Source organism: Corvus hawaiiensis, chromosome 5, assembly GCF_020740725.1.
Source record: "Corvus hawaiiensis isolate bCorHaw1 chromosome 5, bCorHaw1.pri.cur, whole genome shotgun sequence".
In the NCBI taxonomy this organism is placed as follows: domain Eukaryota; kingdom Metazoa; phylum Chordata; class Aves; order Passeriformes; family Corvidae; genus Corvus; species Corvus hawaiiensis.
The window spans coordinates 26,803,989-26,823,460 of record NC_063217.1 but is presented as its reverse complement, the minus strand read 5'-3'; the positions used below and the strand labels follow the sequence as shown (position 1 = coordinate 26,823,460).

The 19,472-nt window shown below is 40.0% G+C and overlaps 2 protein-coding genes across 11 annotated transcripts in view; one reads left to right on the top strand and one right to left on the bottom strand.

Moving 5' to 3' along the window:
- CORIN (corin, serine peptidase) overlaps positions 1-11,540 on the top strand; it is a 130,795-nt gene extending 119,255 nt beyond the window's left edge. For 4 of the 5 annotated variants that reach the window (XM_048303717.1, XM_048303716.1, XM_048303719.1 and 1 more), the window contains 5 exons: positions 2,221-2,270; positions 3,756-3,930; positions 5,983-6,254; positions 7,804-7,937; positions 8,369-11,540. In XM_048303717.1, coding sequence (XP_048159674.1) covers positions 2,221-2,270; positions 3,756-3,930; positions 5,983-6,254; positions 7,804-7,937; positions 8,369-8,551 — 814 coding nt within the window. In that variant the 3' untranslated portion in view covers positions 8,552-11,540. Of the gene's footprint in view, positions 1-2,220; positions 2,271-3,755; positions 3,931-5,982; positions 6,255-7,803; positions 7,938-8,368 lie in introns of those variants that run through there. The other variant, XM_048303720.1, reaches the window with a different exon arrangement.
- Positions 10,510-19,472, bottom strand: part of ATP10D (ATPase phospholipid transporting 10D (putative)) — a 45,544-nt gene continuing 36,581 nt past the window's right edge. For 4 of the 6 annotated variants that reach the window (XM_048303712.1, XM_048303711.1, XM_048303715.1 and 1 more), the window contains 2 exons: positions 18,966-19,153; positions 10,510-16,347 (listed from right to left, as the gene is read on the bottom strand). In XM_048303712.1, coding sequence (XP_048159669.1) covers positions 15,990-16,347; positions 18,966-19,153 — 546 coding nt within the window. In that variant the 3' untranslated portion in view covers positions 10,510-15,989. The remainder of the gene's footprint in view (positions 16,348-18,965; positions 19,154-19,472) is intronic. The other 2 variants (XR_007203653.1, XM_048303714.1) reach the window with 2 other exon arrangements.

The following is a 19,472-nucleotide window of genomic DNA, read 5'->3' as shown; positions in this document are numbered from 1 at the left end:
TCCCCATTGGCAACTGCATTCTTCAAAAAGCAGATACATGGTTTCCCTATTCTCTTTAAAATGCCCAGGAGCTTTCAGGACACCCTTCTTCCATAGAAAATCCTTCTGTTTCACAAGAAAAGATTGTCTTGGGTAGCTGCAGAGACACAATATATGTGAAGACAGAAAATCTGAGGAAGAAATCTACTTTTCTTTTTCTTCATTGTTTTCTGTACTCAAAGTTTTCCCTAGTGATGGAATAGTAAAAAGGTTGTGCCTGCAAGGACCTAATTTTGCTTTCTTACATCTCAGTTTCGTACCGTTTTTGTTTTGCATTAGTATTTCATCATTCCTTTTAAGTTAATTTCTATTTCTTCATCTTGAAGGGCCATTACTGAACAGTGCCTGATACTTGAAATTTGTCTTTTTAACTCTTTAATTTTCCTTTCTCACTGTCTTTTTCCTCTAGCCTAACAGTATCTAAATGCTTTTCTCCAGACTAATACAAGAATAAACACTTTGGGTTGTGACCAGATGCAAAGGCAGATGCACAATCATATTCTGTTCAGTCACTAAAGTGCAAAGCAGAAATTTCAAGGTACTTTTTGACATTTTTGAAAGAGGTCTGCTAGGAAACGTATGAAGTAATGGATCTGGAGCCTCTGAGTTACAAATTCTAGTAGCAAAAGATTTAGTTTTGCCCAAAGTACAAGTTAAAGGAGGGAAAACATCAGTAATGAGGATTATTGTTAAATCTATTGCATAAATGAAAGTAAAACGTAGGAAATAGATGTTCCAGTCCTCCTGAATTCAGAAATATGGATAACAAGAAGTGAGAAGCTAAGGGGGAAGGGTGCATGAAGGGTGCAGCTATTTTTGTTTTGGCTGCATCAGGCATCCAGTCCAGATGACTGGGGAGTGCTCCTGAGCCCTGCAGTCTAGGTGTATTCATCTGGACCAACTGCAGCATGTAAAAGGTTTGTGCTGTGGAGTATGTTGTATGTTTAAAGGAGTTGCCAGGCTTCTGAACTAATGGGAACTTGGCCAAGAACTAAAAAATACACCACTAATTCATAAAGTTTTGATAGGAGGGAATGGCACAGCACAGGCAACACACACATAAAAGCTTAAAGTTTTCTCTTTAGAGCTGGCTGTATGGTAAGTCAAAGGAACAAGTGTAAAACATAAGCATGGCTGGTCTCAGTTATATTCTGTATATTTTCTTTGCCTCTCAAAATGGTGCACAAAATTTTATTTCCTGAAATTGGTTGTCTGTCTCTACTATCTCTAGAAAAGTAATTTTATGGTGTATTTTCAGGAAGAGAAATAGACTGATTTGCACAGTATATGAATGAGGTATATGCATTGTAAGGGAAAAAGGTCTGGTTAAATTCCAGATTCAAGGTAACCTGGTGGGCTGGCTGACACTGTTGTTTTGCCCACATTAGTATCTATGACTTAATATGAAATGCAGCCTCTTTTTAGATGGTTGCAGTTTGAAAGCTACTACCTACCTGCTGGGATTAAAGTCTGCAAAGGATTACCTGGTGAAGAAATGAGCTGTGTATCCAGTCCAATGTAGCTCTGCACCTGCCTAAGAAAAGCATGTACACCGTAGGAATGAAAAAGCTGTGGAATTAAAAAGGCAGTCAGCTAGCTGCGCAACAGTGCTTGCTGATTTAATTGTGATTTCTCCTCCCTTGACAAAAAAAAATCAATTCTTCCCTCTCTTATCTGAAGATTTTCAACAGAAATTATAATTTTTTTTGTTTTAATACATACTTATGCAGACTTCCTGGAATCTTTCAAAATAGCCGAACTCTTAGGGAATGAAAGACCATCTGTTACCAAAGGCATTTCAAAGAAAATCCTGTCCTTTGATTGTAAGGAAGGGGAGACTGGCAATCTGTGCTTTCAGGTGCCTTAAATAAGAACTTGACAGACTGTGCACCCAGCTGACCTCAGAGCTGTATCCATGCCCAGGGAGCAAGGTAGTCTGCAAAATATGCAGCACCTACTCATGAAATGTATTGTAAAGCTGAACTATATTTTGAATTATTTTCAGGAAGATGCTGGAAACCATGGAATCTGGCATAAAAAGCTCCTTGAGTTTCTTTTTACAGTTTGGGGGAATTTTTAACAGCTGGATCACAGCAATGAATACAATACCTGTGCTGATTTTCAAATTACCAAAATTAATCAATTAATGAGATTTCCACCATGTTTTGTTTCAATATTTAGACAGATGTGTCAAAGCAGAAGCAAAGTGGCTCTCTTTTGCACTAAAGAAGGTAAGAGAGAAGTGCATATAAAATAGATATTTTTCAAAATGTGTTAAATCTCTTTAACAAATGCAGATATTTACTGTGGATTCATACTGAAATTTTTACTAGACCTCTGCAACATCCAGTTTGGCACTGGGTTTATTTTTCCCTACTCTACTCAGTTTCATCAGCTTTTCTTATATTTTGACTAGGATGCTATGTGTTGAGGTGGCCCATTCATGATACCACAAAAGGAATTTTATCAGCAGTCAGGTTCCAAAAAGTAATTTGATAAAACTTCCTGCTGAAAATATCCTTAACCACCAGAGTGGTTAGCAGACTGTCTGCCTGGGAGTTGAAGCTGCGATCTGTTTGTTAAGTTCAAGGGGACAGAAGAACCTGAAGTAGAAAGTTATGGACCAAGTCTGTTGGCACAGCAGGTTGTGCAATTTTAAGTAGTTTGAAAATGCAGAAATTCTTCATCTGTGATGAAACCATGTTCTACAGACAAGGAGAGCTTTGTTGAAGAACACTTGGAGTATGAATTAGCTTGACTCAGGGAAAAGTAATTACAAGACAGGACCTAAATTTGGGAAACTAATCAAAATATTTGCTACTCATCAGAGAAAGGAAAAAGCTCAAAAGAGCTTACTGAAGGTATTTTGTTCTGACATATGTTGCTTACTCTATGAAGATAAGTGAACACAGTAAGAATTGTAAGTTACAAATAACCATTGCTCTAATTTATTTCTTCACCACTAAATTCCCAGATACATGCAGTAGCAGCATATACTCCCTTGGGACGCTGACTGCAGAAACTGGTGGTGTTCTTTTGTTCTCTAAATCAGACTGAGTATAAACAGGATAAATAAGAAGCCTGGAATCCTTTAAATCTAGAATATAAAGTGAAAGAGAAGTGAAGGATTATTTTAGAATAGTAACTGGCAGGTGGGAATCTGGTGTAATTTCTAGTGAGATGGCTTGTAAAGTGTAATGGACTAAGTACTAGAATGTCTTCAGACCTTTAAATATTCTCCCTTAGTAATTTCTACAGGCAAAGTGAGTTTGCTGCTGTGTACCTGAGTAAATGGCATGGCATTAAACTCACACTTGATTTAAGAAAAACCTTATTATTGCTGAGCAGATTTTCCAGAAGCAATTCTTCTGGATAGTACAAAGTAGGCCAGACATGTTGCTAGCTGACAGAAGGACAAAGACATAAACCCAGGAAACCTCCTGAGCAAAAGGAAGTCAGGATCCCAAACTTAGCTTGGTTAATATTTCAGGCTGATCCAGGCAAAATTAGTAACCAGAGAGCAAATCCTTTGATAGAAAGGAAGGATAAAAATGGCTCAGTGTTTGATAGGGCAGTGTGGTCAGCGATTGCTTCATTTACTGTATTGTTCCGTGTGATTTCATGGCTGTTAACACCATTCTGTGCCCAGTGTTCCCGCAGAAGGTGCTGTTTGCGCTGCCCCTGTGGTGCCGATTAACGCGCTCTGTTCCTCGCAGACTGCGGCCGCCGCCCCGCTGCTCGCATGAGCAAGAGGATCCTCGGGGGCAGGACCAGCCGCCCGGGCCGATGGCCGTGGCAGTGCTCCCTGCAGAGCGAGCCCAGCGGACACATCTGCGGCTGCGTTCTGATCGCCAAGAGATGGGTCCTAACAGTAGCACACTGCTTTGAAGGGTGAGGGGGCTCAAACATTCTATTGTTCATTTAAGCTTGCACGTGTGAATTACCAGGTCCTTCCCCCTCTACCAAACACACGGGGCGTAGGTGAAGACCTTTGCAGAATGGCCAATCACAGGGACCTGGTTTTAGGAGACTAAAAAAGAAAGTAAAAAGGTACAAACCAGCATCAGCTTAGGTTTTCACATGGTTTATTATTCATTGCTGGCATCGCTACTGAGGAAAGCTAAATGAAGATGCCCTGACTCTCAGCAGGAAACAGGGAAAGGAAGAAGACCAAAACACCAATTTACAGCTGTCATACGACTGCCATGGGTTTAAAAAAATCACCCTCTATAGCAGCGTAGAAAAGACCTTGAAAAAATGCTGTGGCCATTGGTAAAAAAAAAAAAAACTGAGGATTTACTCACCTTAAAGAAGTAAGGTATTCTGGTCTAATAATTGATTGAGAAGTTATATGAACTTTTTTCTCTTCTGCCTTTCTGAATAGATTTGGGGAGATGTACCCAGAAGCCTGAAATCTTGAAATTCTTCATTTGTAAGAAGCCTTTTGTAAGCTTAATACATCATCAACAAGACCATTCTTGATGTCACAAAGTTTTTTTCATATAAAGTATTTAAAAAATTTCCCAAACCAACCAGATAAGACAACAATATAGAGATTTTAAAGTGCTCTGGTCCTTGATATAAAATGCTCCATTTTGTGAAACTCATGTGAAGTTTGGAATACAAAACATGAGGACCATATAACAATAATACAAATAGCCAGGAAAATTTGTAGAGGGCATAAATAGAAAGAGCTGCATTAAACATCATGTAGTTTGTGAGTTTTCTTATTACAGTCAACAGAGCTTTGTCAAGATCATTTTGAAATGCATTACATTAAAGCATCCAAGACATTAAAATTTATTTTTTTTTACCTGTAGGACAATGCATTTTGGCTGTGACTGCTTATTTCTCTAGGCAATGCTATTTCACAATGGTCACAAACACAATAGTGTATGAATATTCTCAGCACTTAATTTCTGTAACTTTATGGAACAACTCACAAATTGATCATGATACTAAAATGATCATGATAGTCTGAAATGCCAGAATTTTCATCCAACTCTTCAGATAAAAGTAGCCTTGATTTAGAAAACAGTTCTCTTTACAAATTATAGGAATTAAAATCCTGTTGATTACTATGAAAAAGCTGAAATTTTGCATGCTTTTATTTACATTGCTTTGAATAAGCTTCAGTCCTGTTAAAGGTGCTTAGTTACATGGAGTTGTCTTTCAGCAGTTGTGAAAAATGGTGACTTTTTTGAGAGCTTTTAGAATCACAGACTAATTAGAAACCCATGAAGAACCCACAATTTATCCTGAGGCCAGTTAGGATCAAGAGATTATGCCCTTGAAACCTTTCATAAAATCTAGGTTTTTCTGATGTGTCTCAACAGACAATAGTTCAGTGTTCCCCCTTGTATCCTATGTATCATTGCTTTGTGCTCTTGTATGGTTACTAAGAGTCTTAAGCAACTGTAAGGGTCAACTTTGAGCTTACGCATAGAAAGTATGCTTGGCACAGACTGAATGCTGAATAAATAAGGGACTTCTCCCATGGCTATCATAAAATATTTAATTCACACAATAGAATCGCTTCTTTGAGACCCCTTAGGGATTTCAGTGAGATTTACTGCTGTCAGCAGCAGACTACAGTGAAATTTGTATATGCCCACCACTGAGCATGTGGGCAACTAATGTTGGGCAGGACCCAAGGGATGACTTTGACACCCTTTAATACAGCAACTTATACATGGCTACAGATCTTCTGATGGAGTGAGCTTTCATGTGTTTGATTACAAGCAGGAGGGAAATGGAAAGCATGGACTTCTGTTGCTCAGATCTTTGGTGTAAGGAATAATGTGTAAATATTTGTTTTCTTTTTGTAGTATTTGTATGCTTTGCAAAGTGCAGTGTGCAAAAAGGGAGAAAAAATCTTGGGTATTTTAGCTTAAAAGAAAGACTTTGACTAAAATTTCACTTCTTTTTTTCTTTTTTACAAAGGAGAGAAAATGCAGCTGTCTGGAAAGTAGTGTTTGGGATTAGCAATCTTGATCATCCATCAGGTTTCATGCAGACCCGACTAGTGAGGACCATCATCCTCCACCCACGCTACAACAGAGCAGTTGTAGACTATGATATCAGCATTGTGGAACTAGATGAGGATATCAACGAGACAAGCTATGTAAGACCTGTCTGCCTGCCCAGCAAGGATCAGTTGGTTCAGCCAGACACCTACTGCTACATCACAGGCTGGGGACACATGGGCAACAAAAGTAAGATGAGTATTTCTGGGACTTTTGAAAAACATGTGAAGCTTCTACTGAGTTAATCAAATAAGTGATCCCGTTTCAAACTTTTATCCATTCATATTATTACTGGATCTTAGTAAATACTAGGGAAATGTAACTACTCTTGAAAGGATCAAGCTGTGATTATAGCCTAGCTTTTTCAAAGCAGCACCCTCAGTTTATGCTCCTTAATACTTACTTTGGCTCTGTGGCTTGATTTTTAAAAATGTTGAGGATCTGGAAACTTCTATCAAGAAAGTCACCTGAATTAGTTATGATTTTACCCATCTAAGTTGCACTCAGAACAGTATTGCAAAGGTATCACATCATCAGTGTGGAGGAAACACTCTTAGCTCAGTGAAAGCTGGAGGCTGGCAGCACTGGCCTACAGGCTGAAGGAACAGGGTCGTGAATCAGCCGTCTGTGCCACACTTTGTACTTGTGACACAATTTATTCCATAATCACAAGTGTTGTTTTTGTATCTCTGAACAGAACGTTAGTGTGTTTTCTTGTTTTGGAGCTGCCACAATCCTTGACAAGAACTGTTGTGTTATGTCAATCTTTGTTCAGGCAAAATGATTCTGCATGAATAGTATGCAAATTAGCCTGGCCCCAACACTTTTAATGCACTAGCCACTGTGTTTCTCCCTTTCTCCCTTTGCTATTATTATGGTAATTACTAGAGATGGCTTTTCTGTACACTGGATAAGGAAATCTTCCTTTCTGTATTGCTTCAGTGGAACTTCAGTTGTAATGGCCAGGTTAGATGTGGTAAAAATTAAATTGCACACATGAAGGGTAAGTGGTTTACTAGCATCTCTACACATCTAAAAATTTCTCTATATGATGTCAGGAAAAAAACTCTGACAGATGCTTTTGCAGCACAGGTAAATGGAAAATGGTTCTTTGTCCTTTAATGTGGTCAGTGTTGATTTTAAAGGTTTTATGCTAGGAAGCATCAAACCCCACTGTGGCTACATAGCATTTAGTACTGCATACCCTAGGTTGAACAACTTTGATTAGAATTCGAGCTCAGTCAGTTGTTTAGACTAGGAAGAAGTCTTCTATTGTCTCTTGAACATATTAAAAAAATTTCATAAGGTTTGAATTCTGATTTCCTGGTACATTCTGTAAGTCAAATTTACCCAAGCACAACCAAAATGGCAGTGATTATTACCAAGTTTTACCATGACAGATACCAAGAAACAGGAAGACTCTTCCCTGGAACAGTGAATCAAACCTGTCCACCTCTCCCACATTGCTGCTTTCCAGCCACTACTGCCCCCATCTTAAAAGTGGCACACTGCATCACGTCAAGGTGTGAATGCTGAGTAAACAGCAAATGTCACACCAGTCCCCATGTGCTTAGTACTTCTCCAGAATGCAACACATAGTGCTCCCTACATTTAATACATATATAGAGAGCAATATTTATAATTTATCCCAATGGAAATATTTGTCATATCTCATGGAGTCATAATAGGTAAGTATTTGTGAATTTGTGTATAGTTAACACTTTATTCTGTTTTTCAGTGCCTTTCAAGCTTCAAGAAGGAGAGGTTCGCATAATTTCCTTAGAACAATGCCAGTCATATTTTGACATGAAAATCATCACCAGCAGAATGCTGTGTGCTGGCTACGAATCTGGCACCGTGGACTCTTGCATGGTAGGCTTCTCTCTAAGGAGAAATAGCCAAAATTACTTTTAGAAATCAAAGTACTGTGATGTTAATTAGGTGTAGCATACTTTATCTATTCTAGGAATGACAACTGTCTATTTACATTCTTTAACCCAACTTTTAATATTACTATTATTGTTAATATTGCTGTAAACAACTTATCTTTGTGATAATGAAATGCTGCTTGAAGACTCTAGGGTTTATCTGTATTAGTTAACTTTTTAATTTGCATGAGCCTTTTGTAGGTAATTTTTTTTACAAATGTAACGGGTAATAAATACTGGCAATGCTGTGTGTGGCTACACAGTTCAGCAGAGCAGCTGGTTTGTACAGCTGAGTTATTTACTAAAGGCAAATGGCTGTAGGAACTGAGTGCTGGCCACGTGTATAATAGACTGTTTTTAACTTTCCTGTTGCAGGGTGACAGTGGAGGACCGCTTGTGTGCGAGTATACTGCAGGGCGCTGGACTTTGTTTGGTTTAACATCTTGGGGCTCTGTCTGCTTTTCCAAGGTTTTGGGACCTGGAGTTTACAGTAATGTGTCACATTTTATTGAGTGGATTGAAAGACAAATATACATCCACACCTTTCTGCTAAACTAACTCCAGATGGTAAGAATCGTGCTGACAGACAAAAGAAAAAAGGAATCAGCACTACAACACTGAAGGTTTTGCAGTCCACAAACTCTATGAAAAGGAGTTTAACCTCTACCTATTCTTGTTGTGGAGCTATGGAATATGCAGTGTATGTTACTGGTAAACTCTCTGCTCATGAATACACTTTGGGGTAGAATTAATAATCCTTTTGACTTTTCTTTTAACTGAGTTGTGGTGCTATTCCAAACACTGCAAAAAGCTTAAAAGAAAAGAATCAACCACTTTCTGCCTTTCAGCTATTAAAACTAAGCAGTAGCACAGACTAGAAAAACTTTTAAAAATAACCTATTTTAATACTATTTAGTTAGCAGCACATGCATTTTCATTCACTTCTTGTGATGAGGAAGGAACTTTGTGCATTCATGTGGCACTGCAGGACATACATTCACAAGGACAACTCTTGACAGGGCCATACCACACACTGGAGGGTGTGGAAGAGATTGATGGGTTTGTACACCCACGTGGCACAGGACACATCAAAGAACACGTGCAGGTCTCCAAAGGTGTATAGCCATATGCCCCTGGTGTGCCTGAGCTAATGCATTTTGTCCCTCAGGGTGGCTAATTTACATGGGCATAATCCTGTAGTGTTCTGACTCCACAGCTGCTCTTCCCAGAGCCAGCTTGGGCATCTCCGTGGGGTGGAAGAACCAGTAGGCCAACAGACCACTGGAGGCACTGGAGGCACCAGAGACCACAACTTCATTGTTCAGACTCTTTGGACAGCTTCTATCTTCTGATTTTCTGAAGCTTCCAGTGTCCTAATGTGTCTAGGAAACACCCATGTCTCAGCAGCACTACACTGATCAGTGCATTAGTCAAACCTGTGCCCCACTGGCTTTCCTCCCCACTTTGCGTAGTGTGTTCAGCATACAAAGCATGCACTGACCATCTCCAGCCCTCTAAAAACATAAGAGGGCTGGCAATACCACTGCAGTGGTTTCCCCTCCTAGAGTCAGCTAGTTTGGACATCTTGTGAGAGATGGAAAATGCAGATCTAAAATGCAAAAGAGGCAGTGTGGGGACTGTCCCAAATATCAGGGAACTGGATAATTTTTATAGGTCTCTTCTTGTACCTTACATTTAAAGTTTAATTTTGACTAGCAAGATAAAACATTTGGGAAAAAGAAAAAAGCAGAAAGAAAATCTGAGTGATAGAAGGCTTGGAATTCCAGCTTCTGTCCAAATGAGTATTAGAAATACAAGAAGCAAAGTACAACAGCTTCACCAGCAAAGGCTCAAAGAGCCCAGATCAGGTGCTTGGTGGCCAGATGTGGAGTGCTCTGTGCAGTAGCAAAAGATTAAGTCTTAACTCCAAGAGAGTCTGGTTGAAAAAGATTATGATGGAGCTTGGCACCATTTTATGATGCTAGAGGAAAGTGTCTTATCAACTGCTTTAGGTAATGTCCTGCACAGCTATCAGCTTTTGGGAGGCCAGACTAGGATGAGCTAGGAATCTGAGGATTACAGGATAAATTCCACTGGAGAACAATGCATTTAAAATTTGTATTTTCAGTGCTGTGCCTAGTCCCCCATGAATGCAGCCTAAGGCACATAACTACCTTTTCTGCTACCTCTGGCATGGCCCCATGACAACATGGCAGGGCCTTGTCAATAGCATGACTGCCGTATATGCAAACATGCATTAAAAGACCTAAAACATGGACATTTCAGGTACTATTAATCATGTTACAACTTATCTACATAGATCTATTGCTTTAATGAAGGTTTATCTCTTATCTCTGTATTTTCTTCTTTAACACTGCTAACATTGGAACATTAGTCACACTAGACTGCATTATAGACATGAATATTAATAAATACTCAATATTTATGTTATGGATTCTGAAACTATTTAAGTGATTATTGAATCACTGTTTCATGCTCAGCAAGAAGACTCTTCGAGGCTTTGCTAGGTTTGATTGTTGGGTTGTTTTTTTTTTTTAAATTATCTTAAGGATTTTTTGTTTTATTGTAACAGTTAAATACTCTTCCCCCAGCGGTAAATGAGAGAAAGCAGCTGTGACCATGTTTTTATAGTGGAAGTACATTACAGCTGGAAGAGGTTATTGATGCCCTTGCCTCAAGGATATGAAGGCTGGAGCTCTCAGTCCTCACTTCAGTTTTCCTCTGGGGCTGGGATCTCTGTGGCTGTAGGCCAGAACAGCTCTGAGTCCTGGAACTGGTTATCAAGAGTTCCCTGAGGAGAAGGTGGCCCAGTGGCTGTAAGAGCCAGCTGGCTGGTGTCAGACAGGTTCTGGCCAGGTCTGTTTTCCAAAGAAGTGCTGTTGCAGAATGAACAACTCAGCCTGGCTTCTCTCCACCAGATATAGTGGTTAGCAGCTTTGTATTTTGTAAAGCACGGGAGTACGTGTAATCATTCACGTAGATATTAGCATTACCAAATGATAACATGTAATTACACATTTTAATTAACTGGCTTTGGCCTACCACCAGTTTCCAAGCAGTCCCTCCCAGGAAATGAGGGAGAGTCCTGTTTAAATATATGGTCCAGTCCTGTCCTATATGGGATCAGTCTGAAGAAATTACATCCTGAACCAGATCCCAAATGGCTTTAGGAGGGAGCACTTGGGTCCTATCCTTTCCCATGACTGTGTCCAACACAACATTCCATGTAAAGAGGAATTTGTAATTTTATAAATGTATTTTTATACTGCTTTTTTTATGTGTGCACATGAAATTGGCAAACATGCTCCTCCTTCCAAGGTATCAAGCCTTTCCTGGTGTGCTGACATAATGGCTATGATCACAGTTATGCTGTTAGTCTCACAGGTGCAGCCTCATTGTAAGGTAACATTTGTTGGTTTTGATTCTACCACAGCTGTATTTCCAAATGGAAGCAATGCCACTCAGTTAAGCCAATGTGTTTCTTTCTAGTTGTACTAATAAAAATTTACAATCATTTTCCAAATAACTTCTCTGTTGAAAATGTGTTTTAATCTTTAGATAGACTAAATGATAACATGGAGGTATTGAGTTATAACTTTAGCAATAATGCCTAAAAGTAGCCTTCAAAAGGCATTTGTGTACCCTTAGCTGTTTTTTTTTTTAGCATCCCTGTTAGCACTGCAATACTTGTGGAGATTCTGGCATTACTACCACTGTACAACTTTTAGTTTCTTCCGTGTGTATGCTTCCAATACAGAATATTAGCATGAATACTGCTGCCAACAACTACTCTGGACTTAGAAACCTTAAAAACTAAATTGCAATCAAATCTGCAATCTGAACACATTTTGTTCTATAGCTTTGTTCTGGAATACAATTAGTTTTAAATAAAAAATTCTCTTTTTAACTTGTACACAGAATTTCACTAACACGTACACATGCTGAAATCAAAATAATAAGCACACAGAAGCTTAAAACAGGTAAAATTTACCTTTCCACTGCAGTAAGGAAGCCAGGACCATGAGGGCAAGAGTAATACAACCAGAATAAAACAGGAACAAATAATACAAAACTCACACTGAAATTCAGATATGTGAATGTCGTTAACACAGTCACATTTGGAACTTGCCCATTAGCCTTGGCCAACAGCCAGGGCTGGTGGGATCAGTGGGTTCTCTGCGTTAGCCAGTCCTCAGCCTTGTGTTGCGACCAGTGGGGCTGTGGAAAAAACACAGCTTGGGCTTAACATCAACTCAGACTGTGTCCCAGGTACAGACCAAAGCTCACTGTGCTCCCAAAACACTCACTCAGTAAAGGCTGTGGCTGACTGCCACCTGCAAATGTTTAGCAGAGGTGTGGCTGCTATGAAAGAAAAATTTTTAAAACATGTATTTTCTTCTGTAAATCAAATATTGCACATCAAAATCAGAGTTAAGGCTGTTCTAGGTGTAGCTACAAAGTTTGGGGCAGTTGAAGGTGGTTGTTTTGGTTTGTTCTAAAATGAAAGAAGTATAAATGCTGTGCTTCCCTTCATGACATGTGGAAGGCACCTGTGAGATGCTCTTAAAAAGCTTATTTTCAAAATGGAAAAGTCAGATCATGCTGTGCCTAAGTGCAGGAGTGTAGAAGCAAGCAGGCGATTGTGACATTTTCAGGCTAAAAAAATAATAAAGGGAACACTGAACTATTGAGAAACACAGGGAAAGCAATTTATTTCCACCCTTCATTTGCCACTACTTTAGTTATGGCCAATTAACATTCTGAAGCTTTTATTAAAGACTCACTACCCTCATCTCCCCTTCAGTAAAAGATCCTAAGTAATCACAGTAAACGCCTTCAGGTATTTCTGCGGTTTGTCCACCACAAAAAACCCCCCAAACCCAAAACCACCACACCAAAAAAAACTAACAATCAACAAAAAACCAAAACAACCCTCAAAGCAAGTATTATCCAACAGATAATTTAGATTATTTATCACCCAGACCGCTTGTTGAAGTCCTCTAATAAAACAGAGCCTACAGAGGACAATTTTAAGCAATATGCAGCACCAGTATGCAATACACACACACACAAACAAAAGTGTTATTTTGCACCACTTCAAGTGGTACAAAAGCACTTAAAATCTCAGCAGAGATGAGGCCTGAAAGCCTCACCGCACTCAGTTTTGTGTAATGGAGTGACCAGGCTTGTAAAGAGTCACATAATAGCAATTTAAATGTCCCAGAGGCATCATGCAGCTGATCTCGGTCTAACAGATGACTCCCACTCACGTTTCTTCATGCAGTTATTTTGATGTCATGGTTTAGTCAGAAGGTTTTGGAAGATCTTACTCTGAATACTTACAGCTTTTTTTATGAAAAAAATGCAAACTCGTGATGCTAAATGATCACTTACCTGTCGACTCTGCTGGTAGGTTCTGCTTCTGCAGCAGAGGCAACAAGAGGGCAGGCCACAGGCTGGTGTTGTCCCCAAACTCTTTTTCACAGAGACAGGAGGGGACAGAGCTGAGCCCTGCACTCCGTCAGGTCACTGGAAGTGCTGGAGCTCCCCCATGGAAGTTCAACATACTTCAGTCATAGAGTTACAGACTTGTAAAACACGGACCAATCTCCTCTTGGTGGCCACAAGTGCAGAGAGGCCGTAGATTTGAAGTGCAGAAGAAACACTCGGGTCAGACAATAAAAACAGAAACAGTATTTGACTTTGAGGGCAGGAAAGCACTTCCTGTTGCTCTGTAGCTCTTTATAGCAGGACAACATCCACTAGGAACGACAAGGGTAGAGCTGAGCCTGCCTTGGGGCTATGGAGCAGAGCAGATGTTTTCACTGCATTCCAGTAACTCTCTTCCTGTATGATTCTGCCCTGGTACCAGCTTGTCTCCCTGCACAACATGTTTTCCATCTTCTTGGACACCTTGCAGCTCCCCTTTCTTGTTAAGAAAGCTGAGATGTTTCATTTGGGAAAACCTGGAGTCCACTCATGGCAAGGTGCCCCCCACAGCAAGAAGGATGTTACAGACAAACATCTGAAAATGTAACTCAAACGAACATGCTTGACATGATCTCTTAGAATTTGAATGTCTGCCATCACTTCAAATATCCCCACTAACTTTATGTTAGAACTTACCAAAAACATTTTGTCATATGTTGAACTGAATTAAAAAAAAAATCAGAAAATTCAGAAATGGCTGTCATCACTTTCTCCTTCCACTACTTTCCTTCTACAGGCTAAACAAAAAGTATATTTTCTCTTTTTTTCCTCACTAACACTGGGGATAGAGCCAGCCCTAGTTACATCCTACCTTTTGAACACAGAGCTGTTTTAAACATTTGGTAACATGTGGTGACCGGCATTTGAATGAACTCAGCAAGCCCTCAGTATCTGCCCTGTGTAGCAGCAGCTGTCCAGACCTCACAGAGTTTGTTTAAATTCTTCCAGAGATCTTAAAAGATGTGGAATATGTAATGTTGGTCATTGATGTGGAAAGCTCATGGTTCAATTAAAAAGCAGACCCAAACATGGTGCTAAAAAGAAACACACAAATCTTGGCAATTTGAAAGCAGAAACTTTTAGAAAGTAACAGAACCAAAAAATGGGCTCAGTACTAATAACTCATTAGCAGCTATAGTTTGAGGAACTGTTTATTTCAACAGGTGCTAGTGAATACAAACAGATTTCCTAAGTTCCTCTCTAAATTTTCCATGTAACTTTCCGGGAAGTAAAAAGGGGGCAATGTTTTAGAGAGTCTGGAATCTAGAAGTTGCCACATGCACCTCAGCCACTTTTTGTACAGTTTGCAAGCAGTGGGAAACTGGCAGAGGGCAGAACTCATCTAGGAGACAGATGAGCAACAGCACTCAAATGGGAGACATGCAATGCACTATGCCTTCTTTTGAGCAGCCTTTAGAGACACTTAAGCTGATCATTATAAAAGTCTAGAGGAATGTAAAAACACCCGAGAGTGAAGAAGAGTGATATTATCAGCTACAAGCTGCTGTTTGTAAGAGAAGACCTGAAGACAGGCTGGAGCTCCTCACTGCTGCTGGCGGACAATTTTGCAGTACAGGCATGAGGAAGTTTAGAGAAAAGACAGCCAGCCAACATCTGAATTGGGTGAGGTGGGAAAGAAGTCCATTTGGTGGCAGATAACATGAAATGGCACATGGAGTCAAAATGGAGTGATACAACAGGAGGATGAACTGTCATGGAAAACAAAAGGTTACACTAGGACTTGCTCTTTTTGTGGAGAGGAAGGCGAGGGAGACATGTTACATGTGTCTCATTTGGGCTTCTCTCCTAATGGTTAAAATGGTGTTTGTCCATCAGTGAGATGGACCATGCAATAGCCTGGTGAACAAACTGGACCACAGTGGTTATACAAAGCACTGTCTACACACACTACAACATGTAATAAAAAGTCTTGAAACAAGCCAACCAGTAACACTACATCCCAGCCCTGTTCATACTTCAGCAAGTGGTGAATCCCAGGGCACACTAGGGTTCTAGGGCAGCAGTGTAAGGGAGCAGGCTGACTTACCTGAACTGGATTCTGCAAATCCACATTCATGCAATGTCCTGTTCATAACACCACAAGGTGTTATGCAATGTTGCATACAAGAAATAAGCAGTAATCAAAGTTTACTGTGTGAAGAAATATAAAAAACAATCCAGACATTTAGACCTTGAACATCTTAATAAATTATTGGAAAGTTTTATAAACAAAAAAGCTTTGAAGGAAATGTGTTAATCATCTACCTTGGCTGAAGAAAACAAAACCACAGCATGGCATAAATCAGCAGTTATTACACTTGTGTTTAACCAGTTAGCATTCCAACTTTGTAACATACAGTAAAGCATCTTCACACAAAAAGAACTCTAAACTGCTTTGTGTGCTAGAGATATAGCACTGCTGCCCTTTTCAGAAGCGCACATAGAGACTTTGGCACATGAACTATTACCACCAAATGTAACTGTATTAGTTTACTTTGATAAACTCTGTCTTTTCTTGCGAGTTCAAGCCACTTGTACTCCCAGACTCATCCTGAATGTCTGGTAAGAAGGAGGTGTACTTTACTAACCCATCTCTTGAACAGGCCTGAAAAGGTGTTTTAGATGCTGACAAAACACTCTCAGTGCTTTCTTCGTCTGATACAGCACCTGCAGCTGAGCTGGAAGGCAGAGAAGTAGGTTGGAGCTGCACTCCATCATTCACATTGCACTCATCTTTCCATCTTGCAATTGCTTTCTTCTGCTTGGAGGCCAGTCTGACAAGGTACTTGGCTCTCAGCATTGGAGATGGAAACAATGTTCCTTGGAGAACTCTTATCAAATATCTACAAAATAAACACAGTTACAAATAGGTTTAAAAGAAAACTCAAAACTGTTTCCAGTGACTAAAGGAAACCAAACACCATTCAAGTAACGCTGAAGCTGCAGCCTAGTTCCAGGACTAGATGATCTTTAAGGTCTCTTCCAACCCAGACCATTCCACGGTTACCTGTGGTATTAGAACTGACTTAACTGGCAACTTAGGTTGGATTTTATCATAGATTTTTGCAGTGAATTTTCAGTCAACAGGGCATCCAACGTCTGTCCCTCTGTAAGAGAACTTCTCAAAACCTCCAGTGAAAGCCCCAGTCTCACTCCCTCACGCTAGAAGCTGCACAGGACCCCCTGGCTTCACAATGCCTCCGAGTGGGGGCTTTTCAGCACCATAAAAAGGATCATATCAGAAATAAGCATGGAAAAAAAGTACGTGTGACAGCACTAGTCCCATAATAGGCACTTCTGCTTCAAATCACTGAAGTAGAAAAGTTGCAATTAGCCACAATGGCTATAAATCTTCTGAGGTGTTGACACAAGGAGAGTACATATTCTAAAGGAATGTATTCTATAGGAATTTCTAAATACTTTAATTCACTATGAAAACCACTGTCTTCTTCAAAATTGAACAGCCCCACATCAGAAGTAGTCACCAAGCTGAAACCTTTATCCTACCTTGGCTCTCTACAGCCCTACCAAAAGGTCCCAGAACAGCCTTTATCTATTAATTTGTCATGTAAGGGAGATTTACTGTGTGTGAAAGAAAAGGCTCTACTGTCACCACCTGAACCAAGCTGAGAGCAGGGATGGAAAGGGAAGAGCCCACGTGTTTCTTGCACCTCACGGAAAGATCAGATCAGTCATGATCACCAGTGAGTGCAGCAAAACTCTTGGTGACATGCTTAAGACACAGATCAGAAATGTTCAAAGGGGACTGAATTCTTGGTGGCCATTGCGGGCATCTACAGCCATGGCTCTGCCAGCTTTCCTGCTGGTTGGACTGGTAACTTACGCAGCCTGTACTACAGCACTTGATCAGAAAGTGCGCTCAGATTGTGTCTAATGATATAAAATTACGTCAGACGAGCAGGAAACAGCACTTTTTCTCCTCAACTCTTCTCAGTATCTGTCTCTGCAACTCAATTTCAAGTCTCATTCTTTCTGAAATAAGAGGGAAAGAAAGAGACATAACACAATGTCTTGGGGTGACTTTGATGTGTATCCCATATCGCTGCCCTATGCCCAGAAATTAACTTTGTGCCTTTCTATGCCTCTAAATTGAGTCTGAGAGGGGGAAGGAAAAACTGAGCAAAACTTTTTCAAAGCAGTTTGCAGCTTGTTCAAGGTCACACAGAGACAGCAACTTTTGCCCAGCTGCAACAGGGGAGGGAGGAAGCACCCGGCTTGCTGTTTCCCGAGTCAGTTTTTGGCCAGTTGTTCAGCTTCCTTTTCTCCGGAGAGAGACTGAGAGTTGAATTTTTTTTTCCCTTCCCTGGAATTTCGGATTTTCTCCCTTTTCCACTGGACTGCTCAATATTAGAACACATCAGGAGGACTTTCCACTGAGCGCAGAGGGCCTGGCCCTGGGCCAAGCCCCAGCTCTGAGGAGACCAAAGGGAGGACTCTAACAGTTTCCCACGTTTTTCCTCCACAGCGAAAGATTTTATTATCTAGCATTATTTTCCTTTCCCCGTGTGTTTGTTAAATAAATAGTTTTTCTCCCTTTCACTTTCCTTTGAGGAAAATTTAATTTCCCCGAACCTGGTGGGGGAGGGGTGGTGACCTGCCTTCTCTCAGAGGATATATTTCTAAATTTGGCAAAATTTAGAAACAGAAGAATGAAGAACTAGCAGAACACACAGAAGAATGAATAATTAGCACTGGAAGCACTTCACTAGTAGGCTGAAGACTTGAGTTCATGCTCAGCCAGTGAAATGAAGATAGCTGTGTCTACTGAAGAAAGCTAAACAGAGGGTTTGATGAAAACCACTGGTTTTCACATGGTTTGTTTTGCTCTGTTGGCTCACTCAGGTGTCTTCCTGCTCAGCATGCTGGAGTCTGCCACCTCCATCCAACGCTACTGCCCTTCCAGAGTAAATGAATTATTGAACTTGAACATCTTCAGTGAGACAAAAAAATATCAAGACCCTTTGTGAATCTAGTCAGCATGTTTCCACCCACAAAGAACGCTGTACATTCTGAAAACTCTTGTATATATTCATGACATAGATTTCAAACAGAAAATTGTTTCACAAATAAACACAGACTAAGCACAGTATTTCTTTGTCTATATTTAGTATATGTCCAACTTTGGTCACTAATTTAACTGATTTGTATATAAATTATGAACTCTGTGGTTACAAAAATTACTGTTTCTTTACCCTCCAAAGACAATATTTAATATATAAATCACAAAAGAAATTTTTTATTACTGAAATTTACCTGGAGAACTAAATGGCACTAAAATGTTGTCCTCACATAGCTTGGTCTGGTAGAATCATGAAATTTTCATTTTTATTGGGGGATGACAGGGGGAAAGACCTTCAGCCAGAGATTCATAACATCACTGACTCACAGAAAACTAATTTAGGTAACAGCAGCAATCTACAATTATAAAACAGAAACACACCTGGGTAGCAGAGCAATGCAAGTAGTCAGGAGACAAACTAAGTAAAATACTGGGTCTGTCATGTGCTTTTCCATGATCCAGTAAAAATCTGATCGTAGGCTGTGGGTTTTGCAGGTTGCTCCAAAAGCCAGAGTGAACATAAAGTAAAACAGGATGCTGCCAATTATAACTACTGTATGTATCCATGTCTGCAATTCAGAAAGGGAAAGAAGTAAGACTTAAGCTGTGAAAACAGAAAGACCTGTTACATCTGTATGTGCACGAACATGCACACTTTTCCTCCAAGGGCAGCTGTTGAATATAAGAGAGGCTACAACTGTTCAGATAATACTCCTAATTTCATACAGAACAGTCCAGAAAGAACGGAGCCTTCTTTCTACAGTACATAGGTATTCCAGACATTTAATTGTTTTAGTTCTTATAAATTCACAGCTTTTCCTTCTTTTGTGAAAGACATTTGCCTCAGATTACCACCTCATCCACTGGCAGCACAGAAAGCTTTCTCAA